The 22,332-nt window shown below is 46.0% G+C and overlaps 1 protein-coding gene across 3 annotated transcripts in view; it reads right to left on the bottom strand.

Annotated features, from left to right (window-relative positions):
- LOC106599529 (ephrin type-B receptor 1) overlaps positions 1-22,332 on the bottom strand; it is a 334,841-nt gene that overhangs the window by 233,489 nt on the left and 79,020 nt on the right. For all 3 annotated transcript variants that reach the window (XM_014190808.2, XM_014190811.2, XM_014190812.2), the window contains exon 2: positions 3,146-3,210. In XM_014190808.2, the coding sequence (XP_014046283.1) occupies positions 3,146-3,210 (65 nt within the window). The remainder of the gene's footprint in view (positions 1-3,145; positions 3,211-22,332) is intronic.

Here is a 22,332-nt window from a genome sequence, read left to right as displayed (position 1 = left end):
GTCTGGAAATATATCCTTTAACAAAAGTCCAAACAGAACTCTGTCCAACTAAACTCTGTCTGTTAATACTGAGTTGGTGTGTGTGTGTGTGTGTGTGTGTGTGTGCGTACATGCTCATTGCTGGATTGACCTCTTCTCTCAGACATACTGTGTCATTGCCTTGAGCTTATCTGCACCCGGAGCCCCCCCCCCCCACCTCTCTCTCTCTCTCTCTCTCTCTCTCTCTCTCTCTCTCTCTCTCTCTCTCGCACAGACACGCACAGCAAGGTCAAGAATGCAGAGTTGTTCTGGTTGTAAGAATGTATTCTCCCTGCAGCAAGTCTCAATCCCTGAACTCTTACAGCTAGAGATAGTTAAAAACAACTGTGAACAAGAGACAATAACTCCTTTAGTGCCTTTACTTAACAAGCCTCAATGAAAATCCCAACAGAGCGACTACTTAAGTCCTTACTAAAAACACCAGCCGTCTCCTCTCACTTTTCAGCAAAAGTCTAATTGCCTGTCTTCAAATGTCTTTAAAAAACGACAAGCTTCATACCCTCCAGGTAGACGTTGGCCTTGGACCCAGATCTAGGATCAGCTTAAGATAGTTTTAACCATTAGGGGGAAACAGGAAATGGACCTTAGTTCAGCGCCTAGGGATAACTCCTACTCTAAATCATACAGTATCCCACTATCCTACAGAACAACCACAGTAGTTCATGCCTCTAGTAGGAAGTGTGTGTGTGTGTAGTGTGTGTGATGAAACTCCCTAGAGGCGAGAGCTCCACTCAATGTAGTACTGATGTAGTACTGATGTAGTACTGATGCAACCTGACATCAACATCATGCATAGCTCTCTGTAACGGCTGTCAGGCTGTGAGGAGAACAGTGGTCTATCTACTCTGCCAGTGTGTTTGACAGAATTCCTTGCTAGAACTTTACATGCACCAGGTTGAACACTTAACATTTAAGACCTTTCAATGTCTGTTTATATGGCTCAAGACCGAGGAAAATAATTGCTGAATAAGTCAATTTCTCTGTCATATTCTGTCACAGTTGTATGTTCACAGTCAGCCAGGAAGTAAAACTGTCACGTTACCAGGTCGGAATTGTTTTATCTGCCTTCATCTGTGATAATGAGTTTTTTTTTTCAATTTAATATATAAACCCTGGATTGCTGATGCTATGTATCAGCCAATGAGAGGCTTTGAAGCCACTGGTTGCCCATATTGGTACTCCCCAGTAGGGACAGTCCTCCATAGGAATTAATGGGTTTCCTACAGTATTTCAGTGACATGTTTCAAGGACAAAAGTACATGTATTTAAGTATTTCTTAGTTGTAGTGGGAACAGTAACATTAGTCATGTTTATAAATTATACTTCAAGGAAAATATATTTGTGTTGTTTTATTTGTATGTATAGCTCAGATAATATCATTTAAAAGTATGGAATAAGGTGTCTATAATATAATAAACATGGCAAAAATGAGTGTAGACATTAATAAATGCATTTCTATAGCTTCCAATATATATGTTTTTACAATGGTGGGGAGGCATGGTGGATTGAGGCATGGTGGCTTCAACACAGCGCCCCCTGTCAGTCATCTAGTGTATATATATATATATATATATATATATATATATATATATAAATAAATCATTGGATTTGTTTTGTAGTACCGTCTCATTTTAAATTAACAGCATTTTTTTTGGACAGCTGTCATCAGGTTCTTTTGGAAATGAAACAATAAAGAATGTTTGTCAACATTTAAGGCTGCTCTCGAGACCACAAAACAGTACAGAATGAGACTACTACAAACTCTGTCTCGTTTTCCAGCCATTCTGTTCCTTGTGTGTTGTGTTCATGTTGAGTCCCCTCACACACAAGCGCACGTGCAAATGCACAAACACACACAGATACACACCCTCGGCTCAACCAAGTCTCAGCTCAGTCCTCAGTCCTCAGTACATCACGGCCTACCTTTAGCAAGACATTCGCTCATTCAGGAGGACTTCCCATCCATTGTCAGTGTCTCAGCTTGAAGACGGGGTGTGTGTGTCAGCCTGGCCACTGTTCCACTGTTGTGTTCTATGTGGCGTGAAACTCCTTGGGATGTGTGTGTAAAACCCCTCAAAATGCCAAAGAGCCTGTTCATGTTAGACAGTAGTGACGGGGGAAAATCTATACAGTTCCATATCGGGACATTGTTTTTGATGTTTTCTCATGGCTCTGCAGCCATTACGTCTTTAAGTCATTATGAATGGGGATGGGGAGATAATAACACTGTAATGGTGATCACAGTGGCTAATGTAGTTCTATGTCTGTCTGTCTGTCTGGACATACATTAGGCCAACTGTACCTGTACGTGTTGAGGATGACATTGATTGGCTCATTGGGCTATGGAGAAAAATATACATTTACATTTACATTTAAGTCATTTAGCAGACGCTCTTATCCAGAGCGACTTACAAATTGGTGCATTCACCTTATGATATCCAGTGGAACAACCACTTTACAATAGTACATCTAAATCTTTTAAGGGGGGGGTTAGAAGGATTACTTTATCCTATCCTAGGTATTCCTTAAAGAGGTGGGGTTTCAGGTGTCTCCGGAAGTGTCTCCGAATATACTGTGTGTACAGAAAGTTATTTTTCTTGCATTACCATTGCCCATACCAGATAAGGCTGGGAATTGCTCGGGAGCTCAAGATACGATATTACTGCGATACTTCGGTGCCGATACGATATGTATTGCGAAACCTCACGATTCCATATGTGCTGCGATTCGATACTGTGATTTAAATGCAATTCGTTGTTTCAAACATATTGCTCACCATATGTCTGCTTCAGAGGGATAAGAGACAAAACGAGTTGTGATCAGTAATGGAAATAAGTCCTGAAAACAAATTGGCTCCCTATTTAAAAAGAAGATGGAGGACAAGCCATGAAGGAAAAATACTGGAGTTTTGGTACAAGTACAGCCAACTAGCGCAAAAATAATATCCCGATATGTAACTATAGCGTTTTTTTTCTCCCATTAGTAATACCAGAGTGGGTCCAACAGACAGACTACAAAGAAGGTAGCTAGTGACAGTACCGACACATCTTTCTACCACTGTCTATTTATGGTGCTGTCTGTCTGTAGTGCTGTTATTATTACTCACCCCAGATGCAGGGTAGGCCGTCCAGCCTAGCTCAGCAGTAGCCACCCGAGTGTCCATCAACGTTTCTACACGAGAGAGAGAGAGAGAGAGAGAGAGCGAGAGAGAGAGGCTAGAGTCAGTTATACAATCATCACAGTGCAGTGTATGTTTTCATACATTCTCAGTCCTGTTCCATGGTTGAAGTTTAGCCATGAAGGAGCACTTTGATGAGTTTTACTGCGGAAAATGACCTGTTTGTTCCAGAAAAGAACACTTGATGACAGAAATGAAATGACCCTGCAAGATTTATCTTCTATTTCCACTTCCCTTCTGTTTCAAAAAGAGAGAACGAGAACAAAAAGTTGCATTTCTCCATTTGAGTGGAATGTTGAGGACCAGTGTCCAGCCCATAGCTCCGGGACCATAGCTCCAGCCCATAGCTCTGAGCCCATACCTCCGGCCCATAGCTCTGAGCCCATACCTCCGGCCCATACCTCCGGCCCATTGCTCTGAGCCCATTGCTCTGAGCCCATACCTCCAGCCCATACCTCCAGCCCATAAATCCGGGACCATAGCTCTGGGACCATAGCTCCGGACCATACCTCCGGGACCATAGCTCCGGGACCATACCTACGGCCCATAGCTCCGGCCCATACCTCCGGCCCATAGCTCCGGCCCATAGCTCCGGGACCATACCTCCGGCCCATAGCTCCGGGACCATAGCTCCGGCCCATAGCTCCGGCCCATACCTCCGGCCGCCCATACCTCCGGGACCATAGCTCCGGGACCATAGCTCCGGGACCATAGCTCCGGGACCATAGCTCCGGGACCATAGCTCCAGGACCATAGCTCCGGCCCTGCTCTAGTACTAGTGCTGAGCATTATCTCACTGTGTGTGCGTGTGTGTCTGCCCTTGTGCTTGTGTCCGCCAGTGTGTGTGTGTGTGTGTGTGTGTGTGTGTGTGTGTGTGTGTGTGTGTGGGTGCTGAGGGCCGAACTTTATGCCATTGTTTACCCAGAGAGATGTCCATCATCAGTGTAGAGGGCTCTCCACAGCCAGCCAGGCCATTTCCACTCACGTGTTTACTTTAGAAACACTATCAGAGCACTGACACCCTGATAGCCTGGCCAGAGACAATACACTCAACACACAAAACCATAGACACCAATTGGGTCTCAGGGACAACTCTTGACATGGCATTTATATCCAATCGGCTCACCTTAGTACAAAACAAATCAACAAATGAATACCACCTTCAACAGCCGATTCAAAACGTTTGTCTACAAAGCAGCCATCCTCAAGAGCTCCCAAAATAACAATGTGGTTAATAAACTTCAGACTGAGAGAGGCTTCAAATGCAGAGCAGACATGCTCAAACACACACCTTGAGAGGTAGCCTACTTTGGAGAGGTGAATAATTATCTCCATTTCACTTCTCTTCCTCTTTTCTTTTGCCTCTCTCAGAGAATGACGGGTACCCCCCCTTCTCTCTACCTCCACCCTCTCCCCTCTCTCTCCCTAACCCTCCCTGACACCCCACAGACAAATAGACCTGGCACCAGTCCCGAGCCATTTGTCAGCCTGTGTTGATTCATATCTGCAGCTTTGGCATACCGTCGGCGTCGCTGAAAGCTAATATTGTTCCAGGTAAGTGAGGACGAGAAACTACAGCCTCAGATTTACTGCTTTTCTATGGGCCAGCCCCCCCTCCCCTCCCCCCTCCCCCGAAGAGCTACAGATTGATGAGCACTGTGACCAGACAGCCTCTTCAGCTGGGTAATGATAGATTCATATGATATAATATAACAGATAGTTTATACTCTGCCAGCAGACGGTTCGTCTTGTTGGAAGTCAGCCAGAGATTATTTCACCTTGGTATATCTTGTGCCAACTGCCAAGGTGTGTCTAGGTGTGTCTAGATAGATACAAGAAGTAGAGGATATACCAGGAAGGCGTGTCTAGGTGAGGATATACCAGGAAGGCGTGTCTAGGTGAGGATATGCCAGGAAGGCGTGTCTAGGTGAGGATATACCAGGAAGGCGTGTCTAGGTGAGGATATACCAGGAAGGCGTGTCTAGGTGAGGATATACCAGGAAGGCGTGTCTAGGTGAGGATATACCAGGAAGGCGTGTCTAGGTGAGGATATACCAGGAAGGCGTGTCTAGGTGAGGATATACCAGGAAGGCGTGTCTAGGTGAGGATATACCAGGAAGGCGTGTCTAGGTGAGGATATACCAGGAAGGCGTGTCTAGGTGAGGATATACCAGGAAGGCGTGTCTAGGTGAGGATATACCAGGAAGGCGTGTCTAGGTGAGGATATACCAGGAAGGCGTGTCTAGGTGAGGATATACCAGGAAGGCGTGTCTAGGTGAGGATATGCCAGGAAGGCGTGTCTAGGTGAGGATATGCTAGGAAGGCGTGTCTAGGTGAGGATATGCCAGGAAGGCGTGTCTAGGTGAGGATATGCCAGGAAGGCGTGTCTAGGTGAGGATATGCCAGGAAGGCGTGTCTAGGTGAGGATATGCCAGGAAGGCGTGTCTAGGTGAGGATATGCCAGGAAGGCGTGTCTAGGTGAGGATATGCCAGGAAGGCGTGTCTAGAAGAGGATATGCCAGGAAGGCGTGTCTAGGTGAGGATATGCCAGGAAGGCGTGTCTAGCTGAGGATATGCCAGGAAGGCGTGTCTAGCTGAGGATATGCCAGGAAGGCGTGTCTAAGTGAGGATATGCCAGGAAGGCGTGTCTAGGTGAGGATAGGCCAGGAAGGCGTGTCTAGGTGAGGATATGCCAGGAAGGCGTGTCTAGGTGAGGATATGCCAGGAAGGCGTGTCTAGGTGAGGATATGCTAGGAAGGCGTGTCTAGGTGAGGATATGCCAGGAAGGCGTGTCTAGGTGAGGATATACCAGGAAGGCGTGTCTAGGTGAGGATATGCCAGGAAGGCGTGTCTAGGTGAGGATATACCAGGAAGGCGTGTCTAGGTGAGGATATGCCAGGAAGGCGTGTCTAGGTGAGGATATGCTAGGAAGGCGTGTCTAGGTGAGGATATGCCAGGAAGGCGTGTCTAGGTGAGGATATGCCAGGAAGGCGTGTCTAGGTGAGGATATACCAGGAAGGCGTGTCTAGGTGAGGATATACCAGGAAGGCGTGTCTAGGTGAGGATATACCAGGAAGGCGTGTCTAGGTGAGGATATACCAGGAAGGCGTGTCTAGGTGAGGATATGCCAGGAAGGCGTGTCTAGGTGAGGATATGTGTCACGCCCTGACCGGGTGAACTCGGGTATTTTGGGTCAGGGTGTGTCATGTAGGGTAATTTTCCTTGGTTTGTTTTCTATGTTTGGGGTTATGGCCTTGTGTTGGCTCTATGTGGGTTATTTCTAGGTTGGGTTCTGTCGATTCCCAATCAGAGACAGCTGTCGCTAGTTGTCTCTGATTGGGATCACATTTAAGTTCCTTTTTCCCCCACACTGTTTGTGGGGTGTTGTCTCTGATTTTGAGCAGCTAACGTATCGGCATTTTCTTGATTTTGTGTACGTGTTTATTTCAGTGTAAAAGAATAAACATGTGTTCGCTCCCAGCTGCGTTTTGGTCCGCTTCCTCGTCACCCGACGACGAACGTTACAATATGCCAGGAAGGCGTGTCTAGGTGAGGATATACCAGGAAGGCGTGTCTAGGTGAGGATATGCCAGGAAGGCGTGTCTAGGTGAGGATATGCCAGGAAGGCGTGTCTAGGTGAGGATATACCAGGAAGGCGTGTCTAGGTGAGGATATACCAGGAAGGCGTGTCTAGGTGAGGATATGCCAGGAAGGCGTGTCTAGGTGAGGATATGCCAGGAAGGCGTGTCTGGGTGAGGATATGCCAGGAAGGCGTGTCTAGGTGAGGATATGCCAGGAAGGCGTGTCTAGGTGAGGATATGCCAGGAAGGCGTGTCTAGGTGAGGATATGCCAGGAAGGCGTGTCTAGCTGAGGATATGCCAGGAAGGCGTGTCTAGGTGAGGATATGCCAGGAAGGCGTGTCTAGGTGAGGATATGCCAGGAAGGCGTGTCTAGGTGAGGATATGCCAGGAAGGCGTGTTTAGGCCGAAATGTGGAATAAGATGCCACACACACATGGACACAGATCGATCAGACCTATTGTACTGACCACAACTAACATTATAGGATTCTTTGTTCTAAACCATATGGTATTACTTGTCTCTAACTACTGTTGAGGAAATAGGGTGAAAATAGCATAGGTGATTGATGGGTGAACAGAAGACAGTAGAGGGTGATTTCAGTGTCAATCTCCTCTTCCTGACAGAAACTGTCCACCGAGCACCAAACCAATTAGTCCTGGTGGATATTCAGCTGAAGGCTTCTGCTGTGCTACTGTAGTCATACACGCACACCTACACACACACACACACACACACACACACACACACACACACACACACACACACACACACACACACACACACACACACACACACAGGCAAACGGGCAGACAGACACACACGCATACAACGAGACCAATCTCCCATGTTCTTTAGCGCTGACAGCCTTGTTCACATTGGGTTTCCATCAGGCAATTTCAATTTTGTCTGTCACTGCTGTCTGCCTGTCTGTGTGTCTATCTGTCTGTGTCTGTCTGTCTGTCTCTCTGCCTGTCTGTCTGTCGGACTCTCTGCCCGTCTGTCTGTCTGCCCGTCAGTCTGTCTGTCGGTCTGCCCGTCGGTCTGTCTGCCCATCTGTCTGATTAGACTGTGATGGAGTTCTAAGCACAAGCCACTAGGCTCTGTCATGGGGCCTGCATTCATGGGCTAACTCAGGGGAAATCACTGAGGCTTTAGTCAAACCCCAGAGGGATTGGACCAGCTATTTCTCCTGTCCTACTGAAGAGGTTAGAGGGTGGGGTTAGGAGAGGAGGGGGGGTAGTGAGGCAGAGGAAGGAGTGAGGAAGGGGTGTGGTAGGAGGCAGAGGAAACTGATGAGGGTTGGAAACGGAGGGAGGTAGGGCAGAGGGTGAAGTTGAAAACCCAAGGGGGACCACTCGTGTCATGTGGTTAGCCCCCATTAGCAGAGTGTCAGTGCGACAGATGAGTGAATGAGGGACGCTAAATGGACATTAGGACATTAGGAGAGGGGCTAGACTGAGGTCCCATGGGATGAGGAGAGAGCTTCGCCCCTCCCTATGCCACAGCTCAGGCACCTGTCCACTGCCCATCCCTCTGTGGTTTGACAATGTGAAATAATAATGGAGAATGGAGAATATTGAATGGAAATGTAGCATGAAAGGTGCTAGAATGCACACTTGCTTGCTAACCATCCCAATGTGGTGAGGCCTACGTCTAATAATCTTTGGAATCCCAGACTCCACTCATTTTCCTCACCTTCATGACCACTCACATAATACAGCATGAAGTGAGTGGATTGATCCATATTGAGACAACGTCATATTTTAAGTCACATATTGACATATATTTCATCTTTATAAGTCATATTGATTTCATTGTGCTTTTACTGAGCTGTTAGGATATCCTGAGCTACCTCCCCAATCCATGCCACTGCCAGCTGTCCCTGGCCCAGGTCGTTTCACGCTGGGCTAATTGTTTCACACGACACTAACTCCTCTCCTTAAAGCTAGAAAAGCCCCATAAAACAGTTTGTCCCCTTTTCTTCCGGCCGGCTCCCCCCAAATCACCTCTCAATTAGACCTGACCACATCCAACCACGCCTCCCTGCTCTTCATTTATCCCGTTGCACCCAACTTGTTCTTGCCCTCCTGTTTGGAGGCTATTCCAGGAAGTGTTTCTAATTAGTTGACATTTTGCCATGTCAGCTTTTAGCTGTGTAGGGGGGAGTTCAATTGATGAAAAATGTCTGGAACCAACTGAAACAGCTACATTCTAGTGTTTTGTGTTGTTCATAGCATATTGTATTTGTAAAGTATGCGAAGCCACATCAATCCATAGAAAAACAATGAAATGTTATTGGCCTGGGCAAACAATCGTTATAGCTAGAAGCCGTAAGGCCATAAGGCCATATCGAATGGAATGGATCAGAGAGAGGATTCGTTATTGTAGAATGATCCAGGAATGGCTGGTCCTTTGTTCAATGGATGCATCATGCGTTACAGCCAGCCACACCAATTAAAGTGAATCAATTATTTTGCTGCAGTCCAGCCCAGTTCCCATCACTGCTCTGTATAACAGGGACTGCTAGGGTGTTTGTGAGAAAGGGGTTTAATTTCATCTATCTGTCATTGGTGTAATTGTCAGGGTCAGTTTTATTGATCTGAGAAGTGCACCTATGACATTTTCCAGGCTTTGAACCAACAGCTATTGTACTGTATGAACAAAGCAAAGTGCCTTCTCAGTCAATGCTGTTTTCTTTACTGAGTCTATGGACTATGCCTTTTCCCTCCAGGGCAATCCCTCATGTGATTGTCCATTCTGCAGCCACTGCTACAGTCACCCATCAGCAGCTATAGATCAGGTGACCACTAACCCCCAGCCATTAGGCCCCGGACCCCCGGCCCCAGATACAATAGCTCTCTATGTCATACCGCAGCCTTCCACAAGCGAAACTGTGGCCTGGAATGAAAGGATCAATACCTAATGAGAGACAGAGGGAGGGAGAAAGAGAGAGAGAGAGAAAACGAGAGAAAGAAAGGGAGGAGGGGGACTGCGACTGCATTAAACATTGATGGGGCCCCTGCGTCTGAGATCGATACCTCCAGCCCTCTTCACACAATTACACGTCAGTACGCGAACCCATGATACATCACAGTGGACACGCATAATTACATGTTGTCCAAGGGAGCTGCAGGATCCCATTTATACACAGAGAGGTAGGCTATAGGGAAAGTCAATATAAGAAACTGAAGTTGACAGGATACACAACAAAGGGAACTGGGTTGTTTAATGTTCAGATACAGGATGAGGAGTGTTGTCTGGTTAATTGTAACCAGTATAGGACACACTGAGGGACCGCCAGTGTCATCTTCTCCCTTTGTGGCCATGCATGAATGTTAGGTGACGTATGCAGAGGGGGTCGATATGACATGTGGTAAGGGCGGCTCTCGATAGCTCACTCTTACTCGGTCAATACGGCTTCAAATTCTCTGAGCCTGATCAAGATATACATATGTTCCAGAGAGAAAGAGGGAGTGGGGAGGAGGATAGACAAATAGAGGAAGAGAGAGGGGGGAGAACTCAGTAGAATTTTAAACGAGTTCAATAAATATAAAGCCTTGTTGGCATGCCACTGAGCCTGGCATTTTAAATAGGGTTTGAAAACAAATTGAGGAGGAAAAGAGGCAAAACGTCAGCACAGAGACCAAGTGGAGTCGCAATTCAACGGCTCACACACCAGACATATGTGTGTTTCACTGGTCATCGTCAAAGCCAGTTCCTCCTTTGGCCGCCTTTCCTTCCAGTTCTCTGCTGCCAATGACTGGACCCTCACTAACTTTAAGCTTCAGCTGTCAGAGCAGCTCACAGATCACTGCACCTGTACATAGCCCATCTGTAAACAGCCCATCCAAATACTTCATCCCCATACTGTTTTATTTTTTTTTTGCTCCTTTGCACCCCAATATCTCTACTTGCACATTCATCTTCTGCACATCTATCACTCCAGTGTTAAATTGCTGAATTGTAATTATTTCGCCACTACGGCCTATTCATTGCCTTACCTCCCTTAGCTTACCTCATTTGCACACACTGTATATAGACTTTCTCTCTATTGTGTTATTGACTGTATGTTTGTTTATTCCATGTGTAACTCTGTGTTGTTGTTTGTGTCGCAATTCTTTGCTTTATCTTGGCCAGGTCGCAGTTGTAAATGAGAACTTGTTCTCAACTAGCCTACCTGGTTAAATAAAGGTGAAATGAAAAAATGAAAAATATGGCAGGGTCTACTGACAATCACGGACTACAAAGGGAAAACCAGCCACGTCGCGGACACCAACATCTTGCTTCCAGACAAGCGAAACACCTTCTTCGCCCGCTTTGAGGATAACACAGCGCCCCGACGAGGCCCGCTACCAAGGACTGTGGGTCCTCCTTCTCCGTGGCCGATGTGAGTAAGACATTTAAGCATGTTAACCCTCGCAAGGCTGCCGGTCCAGACGGCATCCCTAGCCGCGTCCCCAGAGCATGCACAGACCAGCTGGCTGGAGTGTTTACGGACATATTCAATCTCTCCTTATCCCGGTCTGCTGTCCCCACTTGCTTCAAGGTGTCCACCATTGTTCCTGTACCCAAGAAGGCAAAGATAACTGAACTAAATGACTACCGCCCCGTAGCACTCACGTCTGTCATCATGAGGTGCTTTGAGAGGCTAGCCAAGGATCATATCAACTCTACCTTACCTGACACCCTCGACACCCAACACCCCATTATTATTATTTTTATTTTATGTAACCTTTATTTAACCAGGTAAAACCCATTGAGGTTAAAAACTTCTTTGCGAGGGCGACCTGGCAAGAAGGCAAAACAGGGAAATAGCAGCGTGTCCATAAAACATTATAGAAAAATACAGAATACACGTAAAATACAATGTGTCACAAGTTAAATATATAATTGAAGATTAGAAACAATTGCAGTTGTCACAAACGGTGTTGTCGATCAGAGTCTTAAAAACAGGCAAGGAAACTAACTCCCCTAACTTTAAAACCTGTTCCAAGATGAAGTGGCATTATGGGAAAAATATTTTTTCCCCCATCTTAGTTCTAGCCTTAGGAACAGACAAGGACAGCAGAAACTGTGAACGAAGACTATATTGAGTGACTGATCTGGTCAGCAAGGAACAGAGATACAAAGGGATTTGTCCCATCAATGCTTTGTACACAAAAGTGTACCAGTGCTTTAGCCTCCTGGTGGAGAGACAGGTCCATTGCACCATAGCATACAGATCACAGTGATGGGTCAGTGATCTAGTATTGGTAATACATCTTATAGACACTGTGTCCAGAGTTGTCATGGTACTTGCTGAGGCCTGCATATAGACAATATCACCATAATCCAGCACTGATAAAAATGTGCTTTGAACAAGATCTTTTCTGACTAACATTGAAAAGCAAGATTTGTTCTTGAAATAGAAACCCAATTTCAACTTCAGTTTCTTGGTGAAGTTATCAACGTGCTGTTTAAAGTTCAATTTTCATCTAACCAAATCCCAATGTACTTATAGGAGGCGACCCTATCAATTTGCTGACCTGTAATAGTTAAAATCTGCAGGTGACTCCATCTGTTTACTTTCACGGAAGAGAAGACCATAAACTTTGTTTTCCTTTCATTAAGCTAGTGATTCTCTGATCCACCTCTACGCAGACGACACCATTCTGTATACTTCTGGCCCTTCTTTGGACACTGTGTTAACTAACCTCCAGACGAGCTTCAATGCCATACAACTCTCCTTCCGTGGCCTCCAACTGTTCTTAAATGCAAGTAAAACTAAATGCATGCCCTTCAACCAATCGCTGCCCGCTCCTGCCCGCCCGTCCAGCATCACTACTCTGGACGGTTCTGACCTAGAATATGTGGACAACTACAAATACCTAGGTGTCTGGTTAGACTGTAAACTCTCCTTCCAGACTCACATTAAACATCTCCAATCCAAAATTAAATCTAAAATCGGCTTCCTATATCGCAACAAAGCATCCTTCACTCATGCTGCCAAACATACCCTCGTAAAACCTACCATCCTACCGATCCTCGATTTCAGCGATTTCATTTACAAAATAGCCAACTACCTCATCTCAATACTGCATTTATTTATTTATCTTGCTCCCTTTGCACCCCAGTATCTCTACTTGCACATTCATCTTTTGCACATCTATCAATCCAGTGTCTAATTGCTATATTGTAATTGCTTCGCCACCATGGCCAACTAACCTACCTGGTTAAATAAAGGTGAAATAATATATTTTTTTAAAAGCACAAGTTTCAATTGGAAAAGCTGCCTTTGAATAACATCAAAGGCTACAGTTTGCAACTGCACATGGGGACAAACATCGTACTTTTTGGAGAAATGTCCTCTGGTCTGATGAAACAAAAATAGAACTGTTTGGCCATAATGACCATCGTTATGCTTGGAGGAAAAAGGGGGAGGCTTGCAAGCTGAAGAACACCATCCCAACCGTGAAGCACGGGGGTGGCAGCACGGGGGTGCTTTGCTGCAGGAGGGACTGGTTCACTTCACAAAATAGATGGCATCATGAAGTAGGAAAATTATGTGGATATATTGAAGCAACATCTCAAGACATCAGTCAGGAAGTAAAAGCTTGGTCACAAATGGGTTTTCCAAATGGACAATGACCCCAAGCATACTTCCAAAGTTGTGGCAAAATGGCTTAAGGAGAACAAAGTCAATTATTGAAGTGGCCATCACAAAGCCATGACCTCAATACTATAGAAGATCTGTGGGGAGAACTGAAAAAGCGTGTGCGAGCAAGGAGGCCTACAAACCGGAATCAGTTACACCAGCTCTGTCAGGAGGAATGGGCCAAAATTCACCCAACTTATTGTGGGAAGTTTGTGGAAGGCTAAGTGAAACATTTGACCCAAGTTAAACAATTTAAAGGAAATGCTACCAAATACTAATTGAGTGTATGTAAACTTCTGACCCACTGGGAATGTGATGAAAGAAAGAAAAGTTGAAATAAATCATTCTCTCTACTATTATTCTAACATTTCACATTCTTAAAATAAAGTGGTGATCCTAACTGACCGAAGACAGGGAATTTTTATGAGGATTAAATGTCAGGAATTGGGAAAAACTGAGCTTAAATGTATTTGGCTAAGGTGTATGTACACTTCCGACTTCGACTGTATGTAAGAAAGCTGTTCATTGACTATAGCTCAGCATTCAACACCATAGTACCCTCCAAGCTCATCATTAAGCTCGGGGCTCTGTATCTGAACCCCGCTCTGTACAACTGGGTCCTGGACTTCCTGACGGGCTGCCCCCAGGTGGTAAAAGTAGGAAACAACACCTCTACTTCGCTGATCCTCAACACAGGGGCCCCACAAGGGTGCATGCTCAGCCCCCTCCTATACTCCTTGTTCACCCACGACTGCATGGCCACGCACACCTCTAACTCAATCATCAAGTTTGCAGATGACACAACAGTAGTAGACCTGATTACCAACAATGACGAGAACCTACAGTTGAGGGCCCTGGGAGAGTGGTGCCAGGAAAATAACCTCTCACCTATCCACCTTGATGGGACCGCAGTGAAGAAGGTGGAAAGCTTCAAGTTCCTCGGTGTACACATCACTGACAATCTGAAATGGTCCACCCACACAGACAGTGGTGAAGAAGGTGCAACAGCGCCTCTTCAACCTCAGGAGGATGTAGAAATTTGCCTTGCCCCTAAAACCCTCACAAGTTTTACAGATGCACAGTTGAGAGCATCCTGTCGGGCTGTATCACCGTCTGGTACGGCAACTGCACCGCCCTCAACCACAGGGCTCTCCAGAGGGTGGTGCGGTCTGCCCAACGCATCACCGGGGGAAAACTACCTGCCCTCCAGGACACCTACAGCACCTGATGTCACAGAAAGGCCAAAAAGATCAAGGACATCAACCACCCGAGCCACGGCCTGCTCACCCCGCTGTAATCAGATTCAGTTGCATCAAACCTTGGACAGAGAGACTGAAAAACAGCTTCTATCTCAATGCCATCAGACTGCTAAATAGGCATCACTAGCCAACTTCCACCCGGTTACACAACCCTGCACCTTAGAGGCTGCTGCCCTGTATACATAGACATGGAATCACAGGCCACTTTAATAATGGAACACTAGTCACTTTAATAATGTTTACATACTGCTTTACTCATCTCATATGTCGTTACTGTATTCTATTCGACTGTATTTTAGTCAATGCCACTCCGACATTGCTCATTCTAATATTTATATATTAGTTGCATTCTTTTACTTTAAAATTAGTGTGTATTGTTGTGAATTGTTTTAGATACTAATGCACTGTTAGATACTACTGCACTGTTAAATACTACTGCACTGTTGGAGCTAGGAACACAAGCATTTGGTTTTATATCTATTTTCATACTATGAAATTGTGAAAATAATGATAATGCCCTTTCAGTGTAAGAGCTGTTTGAAAAGACCACCTGAAATTTCAACCTGTTTTGGTGGGATGGAGTTTTGGCCTTCCATGGTGACATCACCATCCGGTAAATTAGTTAATAGACCAATAACAAAGAGAATTCCAAACCTCTCTGCCAATAACAGCTAATTTTCAGTTTTCCTTCCCCACTCAAACCACTCCCAGACAATCATAGCAAAATTCTTCCTTGAGATATTGCTCTTTGCTAAGAACCTATTTTTGTTTCTTTTTGACAATTTTAATTGAAAACAATCACAGTAAGGTACTTAATTGTTACCCAGAAATGATTTGATATCGAGATAAAAATGGATACATTGGACCTTTAATCAAATGTCAACACTGGGGATTGGAATAAAAAGAGACACTTTTTACAAAGGGAATATGTTTCTGAACAAATGGAGCAGGAGGCCCCCTGTCAATATCTTTGCTGTTCGGCTGCCCAAGGGGAAGCCATTCACTAACACACAGCACTTTGGGAAATTAAAATCATAGAATGTGATTGGTCGAAATGTTGTTAGCGCTTACTCCGGGCTCTTGCGGGCGCTTATCGGATTTCAAACCAGGATCAGTTGAGCCGTGTCCCAGTGGCTAAGCGTGAACGCTTTAAGCTGATTTGGGATCAGTGATTGAGTTTATGGGGGTACAGTGGTGGAAGATGGGGAGATTGTGCTGGAATACTGCTTCTACACAAAGAGAATAGAGGCAGTGATAACAACGCGAGTCACCACAGTAGGTCGACAGATGGAGGAAATGTACTTAGTAAAGTAAAATTAGATTTTACACCTCGCTAAATCTCTCTCTGTCTATTACTTTATTTTAAGGTCTACCATACCCATTTTGACCAACCTTACCTAGCAAATTCATTTGGGAGTATGTATATTTCAGATTTTCATTCATTTCATTTCTCAATAGATAGCTATGAAAGTGTGGTTAATCTATGTCAATTGAAATCTGAACAGAAAATAATCTTGAGACGTTAGCTGACAGAGGAAATGAACGGATACGCGTTTCGCACAACTGATCTAGGAGACACGGCTAAATGAATGGGATCACACACATGCACACACGCACTCACACATGCAAACACACTGAACACCCTGTACAGAGAGACACAGTCACACCTCGTCATGTCAGTGAAAATGAACTTTCTGTGTAAAGGAGAGGCTGACTCACCATAGCAGGGAGAGAGGGAAGGAGGGGGGAGTACGACCGGAGGGGGACAATATCACACCATGGAGAGCGAGGGAAATCTTGGGGGTGTGAAAGAGAGGTAAGAGTGGAAAGGGAGAGAAATGTAGCAGGAGTGGAGCAGGGGAGGAGCCGGAGAGGAGCAGGAGAGGAACAGGACGGGAGCAGGAGAGGAGCAGGTGAGTCACACACTACTTGGCACCCATGTGCCCATCAGAGACTAGTTGAGACTGTACGGTTGGGAGACTAGCTGAGACTGTACGGTTGGGAGACTAGCTGAGACTGTACGGTTGGGAGACTAGTTGAGACTGTACGGTTGGTAGACTAGTTGAGACTGTATGGTTGGGAGACTAGTTGAGACTGTACAGTTGGGAGACTAGTTGAGACTGTACGGTTGGGAGACTAGCTGAGACTGTACGGTGGGGAGACTAGTTGAGACTGTACGGTGGGGAGACTAGTTGAGACTGTACGGTTGGGAGACTAGTTGAGACTGTACGGTGGGGAGACTAGTTGAGACTGTACGGTTGGGAGACTAGCTGAGACTGTACGGTTGGTAGACTAGTTGAGACTGTACGGTTGGTAGACTAGTTGAGACTGTATGGTTGGGAGACTAGTTGAGACTGTACGGTTGGGAGACTAGTTGAGACTGTACGGTTGGGAGACTAGTTGAGACTGTACGGTTGGGAGACTAGTTGAGACTGTACGGTTGGGAGACTAGTTGAGACTGTACGGTTGGGTGACTAGTTGAGACTGTACGGTTGGGAGACTAGCTGAAACTGTACGGTTGGGAGACTAGCTGAGACTGTACGGTTGGGAGACTAGTTGAGACTGTACGGTTGGGAGACTAGCTGAGACTGTACGGTTGGGAGACTAGTTGAGACTGTACGGTTGGGAGACTAGTTGAGACTGTACGGTTGGGAGACTAGTTGAGACTGTACGGTTGGGAGACTAGTTGAGACTGTACGGTTGGGAGACTAGCTGAGACTGTACGGTTGGGAGACTAGTTGAGACTGTACGGTTGGGAGACTAGTTGAGACTGTACGGTTGGGAAACTAGTTGTAGGGCTGTACGGTTGGGAGACTAGTTGAGACTGTACGGTTGGGAAACTAGTTGTAGGGCTGTACGGTTGGGAGACTAGTTGAGACTGTACGGTTGGGAGACTAGTTGAGACTGTAAGGTTGGGAGACTAGTTGAGACTGTACGGTTGGAAGACTAGCTGAGACTGTACGGTTGGGAGACTAGTTGAGACTGTACGGTTGGGAGACTAGTTGAGACTGTACGGTTGGGAGACTAGCTGAGACTGTACGGTTGGGAGACTAGCTGAGACTGTACGGTTGGGAGACTAGTTGAGACTGTACGGTTGGGAGACTAGTTGAGACTCTACGGTTGGGAGACTAGTTGAGACTGTATGGTTGGGTGACTAGTTGAGACTGTACGGTTGGGAGACTAGTTGAGACTAGTTGAGACTGTAAACGGTTGGGAGACTAGCTGAGACTGTACGGTTGGGAGACTAGTTGAGACTGTACGGTTGGGAGACTAGCTGAGACTGTACGGTTGGGATACTAGTTGAGACTGTACGGTTGGGAGACTAGTTGAGACTGTACGGTTGGGAGACTAGCTGAGACTGTACGGTTGGGAGACTAGTTGAGACTGTACGGTTGGGAGGCTAGTTGAGACTGTACGGTTGGGTGACTAGTTGAGACTGTACGGTTGGGAGACTAGCTGAGACTGTACGGTTGGGAGACTAGTTGAGACTGTACGGTTGGTAGACTAGTTGAGACTGTACGGTTGGGAGACTAGTTGAGACTGTACAGTTGGGAGACTAGTTGAGACTGTACGGTTGGGAGACTAGCTGAGACTGTACGGTGGGAGACTAGCTGAGACTGTACGGTGGGGAGACTAGTTGAGACTGTATGGTGGGGAGACTAGCTGAGACTGTACGGTTGGGAGACTAGCTGAGACTGTACGGTTGGGAGACTAGCTGAGACTGTACGGTTGGGAGACTAGTTGAGACTATGGTTGGGAGACTAGTTGAGACTGTACGGTTGGGAGACTAGTTGAGACTGTACGGTTGGGAGACTAGTTGAGACTGTACGGTTGGATGACTAGTTGAGACTGTACGGTTGGGAAACTAGCTGAGACTGTACGGTTGGGAGACTAGTTGAGACTGTACGGTTGGGAGACTAGCTGAGACTGTATGGTTGGGAGACTAGTTGAGACTGTACGGTTGGATGACTAGCTGAGACTGTACGGTTGGGAGACTAGTTGAGACTGTACGGTTGGGAGACTAGTTGAGACTGTACGGTTGGGAGACTAGATGAGACTGTATGGTTGGGAGACTAGTTCAGACTGTACGGTTGGGGGACTAGCTGAGACTGTACGGTTGGGAGACTAGCTGAGACTGTACGGTTGGGAGACTAGTTGAGACTGTACGGTTGGGAGACTAGTTGAGACTGTACGGTTGGGAGACTAGTTGAGACTGTACGGTTGGATGACTAGTTGAGACTATGGTTGGGAGACTAGTTGAGACTGTACGGTTGGGAGACTAGTTGAGACTGTACGGTTGGGAGACTAGTTGAGACTGTACGGTTGGATGACTAGTTGAGACTGTACGGTTGGGAGACTAGTTGAGACTAGTTGAGACTGTACGGTTGGGAGACTAGCTGAGACTGTACGGTTGGGAGACTAGCTGAGACTAGTTCAGACTGTACGGTTGGGAGACTAGTTGAGACTAGTTGAGACTGTACGGTTGGGAGACTAGTTGAGACTGTATGGTTGGGAGACTAACTGAAGTGGAAAGACAACTGAAATAGGCATCAGAGACTTTTATTTTGCCAATGTCCTTCTTAGTATTACTGAGAGAGAAAGAGAGAGAGAGAGGTGGTGAGTAACTATTCAAATACCTCTTCCATTCTCTTGTCAAAACCCCTAGTTACAGCGGCAGAAGTCAATGACCAAATGTCACACTGTGCTGCAGTAAGCTCTCTCCAAATCCCGGCCAGTCAGGAGAAAGACCTTTCTCTATGTGTCTCATGATGAAGTTGTTGTAGGCCAGGACAAGACAGGAGAGCAGAGAACAGGACAGCCCCCATAGAGCTAGCCTAGCCAGACACAGGTATGTAGTAGCTAAACAACAGCAGACAGTCTAGTGACAGAGACTCATGCATAATCATATCCTACTGGTCAATCAGCTTCTCTACAACAGGTGTAGCACCACTCAACATACCCCCTGGGATCTGGGACTCTCTCCCTCTTGTCGACACCCTCTTCCCTTCCCCTCTCTGCCCCCACCCTTCCCCTCTCTCTCTCTCTCTCTCTCTCTCTCTCTCTCTCTCTCTCTCTCTCTCTCTCTCTCTCTCTCTCTCTCTCTCCCTCCCCTTCTCTCTCTACTTCCCCTCCGGTCAGGAGAAATGATGCCACATCATTTGCATTCATTAACATTGCATTAGCAGACAGAGTGATCTTTAGATACAGTGCTGCTGGAGAGTTCCATCTTTAATTCATCACAAACACCCTTACCCCCTCCTTCTCCACCAACCTCCCCCTCTCCTGTCCTCCTCTATGCCTCTCCTTCTCCCCATACTACCCTCTTCCCCTCTTTTTGCTGTCCTCCATGCTCCCTTCCACCCTGAGGATCTCTGATCCTAAGATCCTCAGTTCTCCAGCGATCCTCTGCTCAGAAATGTATTAGAAAATAAATTGAGCTTCCAATTAGACCAGTCATCCTCTGCCCCCGACAGGCTGCCTTAACCTCATTGGCATCTATCTCCTTCACTTGCACGCACACACACACACACACACACACACACACACACACACACACACACACACACACACACACACACACACACACACACACACACACACACACACACACACACACACACACACACACACACACACTGTCTCTCTCTCTCTCTCTCTCTCTCTCTCTCACACACACACACATACATACAAACAAACACACACAAACACAATTTCTTTAATTACACACTCAGCCCTGTCTGTGGACCTCCAGCTTCAGTCTGGTTTCCAAGGCCATAATTAGTAGTATTCATTCTCTAGCTATCTACCCGACCGTTAGAGAAAGCAATGACCATTCCATCCAGAAACACACACTCACTCGTAGCCCCGCAGCACTAGACCAGGCCGGACCCCCATTTCTGAGGCTATAATGTGTGTTGTGTGTTGCTTGTGTATATTGTGTATTCTGGTGTGTATTAAATCATGTACAATCTAGCCTTAATGTAAAAGATATCTTTATTTTGATGGTAATTGAGTTTCCAATTCCTCTCTGTGAGGGGAGAATGTTGCGATAGACCAATAGGTGTCAGCGAGGGTAGAGAGTGACTCATCTGAGGGGAAGGAATCCTCCAGTCAATGGAGGTGTAGTTACAAGCACATTGATCCCATTGTTATGAGAAGAGAGCATGGTTGGATGCACATAGAGACTGAAAGGAAGAGGCGATGAAGCTTTTGGTCCTTATTTACTCTCATAACGTTGCCTGGCTCATACCATTACAGACAAAGGGTTAGCTCTATTTAAATTAAAGCAGCCAGTGTTAATCATCAATGGCTAGCTAGATACCATAGCCTTCCAGTGACCTCTCTTCTACTGCAACCCTGAGGAACCACATTGTTAGATGTTCATAAATCAGAGTGTGTACGCACTGTAGCATTAAAGGGGCAATCTGCAATTGAATCAATAGTAGAGGGGACATCCGACCACTGCTTTGGTAAGACGCTGAGGGATGAGGCTGGAGAAATGTAACCACTCTCAAATTCATAGACAGAACTATGGACACAAGGACTGACCATCCATTACTAAAAAAGGATAGTTTGAATCATGATTTAAGGGTATACAGTGCAGTATAAGGTATTCTGTCATCATCTAACATTAGAAGCAATAGTCAGATCAACTCAAATGGTGTTTGGCCTTTGGAGTCATGAGAAAGTAAAGCATCTTAACTGCGGTACAGTATCAGTCTGCTGTTAAGTTAGGCTAAAGGGAAATGGAAATGGTACTATGCAACATGCGCAATCTAATGAAAACGCATTATTCAATGTACAGTCTAAAATGTTCAAACTTCACATTAATCTCTCTTCCACAGCTGAGGAAAGATGATATTCCCCTGGATGGGTATTCAGAGTGAGATGGGAACGCCGCCGAGGGAATTTCCAGATTCCATAAGCGGGCTATCATTTAATATGTTCTCTCCGGGACCAATCAAAACGTAGCGTTTCAACAACACTGTCCCCACTGGATGTATATACTGCTCAACTGAGATCCCGACGGAGTAACACACACAAGATATGCACGACACAAACACACACTTCAATGGACCGTTGCTAGTTACCTTACTGTACATTTCTTCCCCCCAGTGGAAGACAGAAAAATGATCTAACGTATACCATTTCTAAATCAGGTCAGGAGACATATGGAGAGACAAAGAAATAGTCCTTCCTTCAGCATGAGCAGATATACTGTAGATACACTGAGTGTACAAAACATTAAGAGTTCCACCCCCTTCTGCCCTCAGAACAGCCTCAGTTTGTCGGGGCATGGACTCTACAAGGTGTCGAAAGCCTTCCATAGGGCTGCTGGCCCATGTTGACTCCAATGCTTCCCACGGTTGTGTCAAGTAGGCTGGATGTCCTTTGGGTTGTGGACCATCCTCGATACACACAGGAAACTGTTGAGCTTGAAAAACCCATCAGCGTTGCCGTTCTCAACACAAACCAATGAGCATGGAACCTACTACCATAACCTGTTGGAAAAAATGCAAGCTATAACGTATGTGTAAAATGGGAGGATTGTGCGTCAGAGAACAGAATGAAGAAGAGAAATTCTAATCATAATGGAATCCAAGACTTAATTTTCCTGCCACTTATTCCTGCTGTGGTAC

The sequence above is a fragment of the Salmo salar genome, chromosome ssa03 (genome assembly GCF_905237065.1).
Source record: "Salmo salar chromosome ssa03, Ssal_v3.1, whole genome shotgun sequence".
NCBI lineage: Eukaryota > Metazoa > Chordata > Actinopteri > Salmoniformes > Salmonidae > Salmo > Salmo salar.
This window is presented reverse-complemented; position numbering and strand designations above follow the sequence as displayed.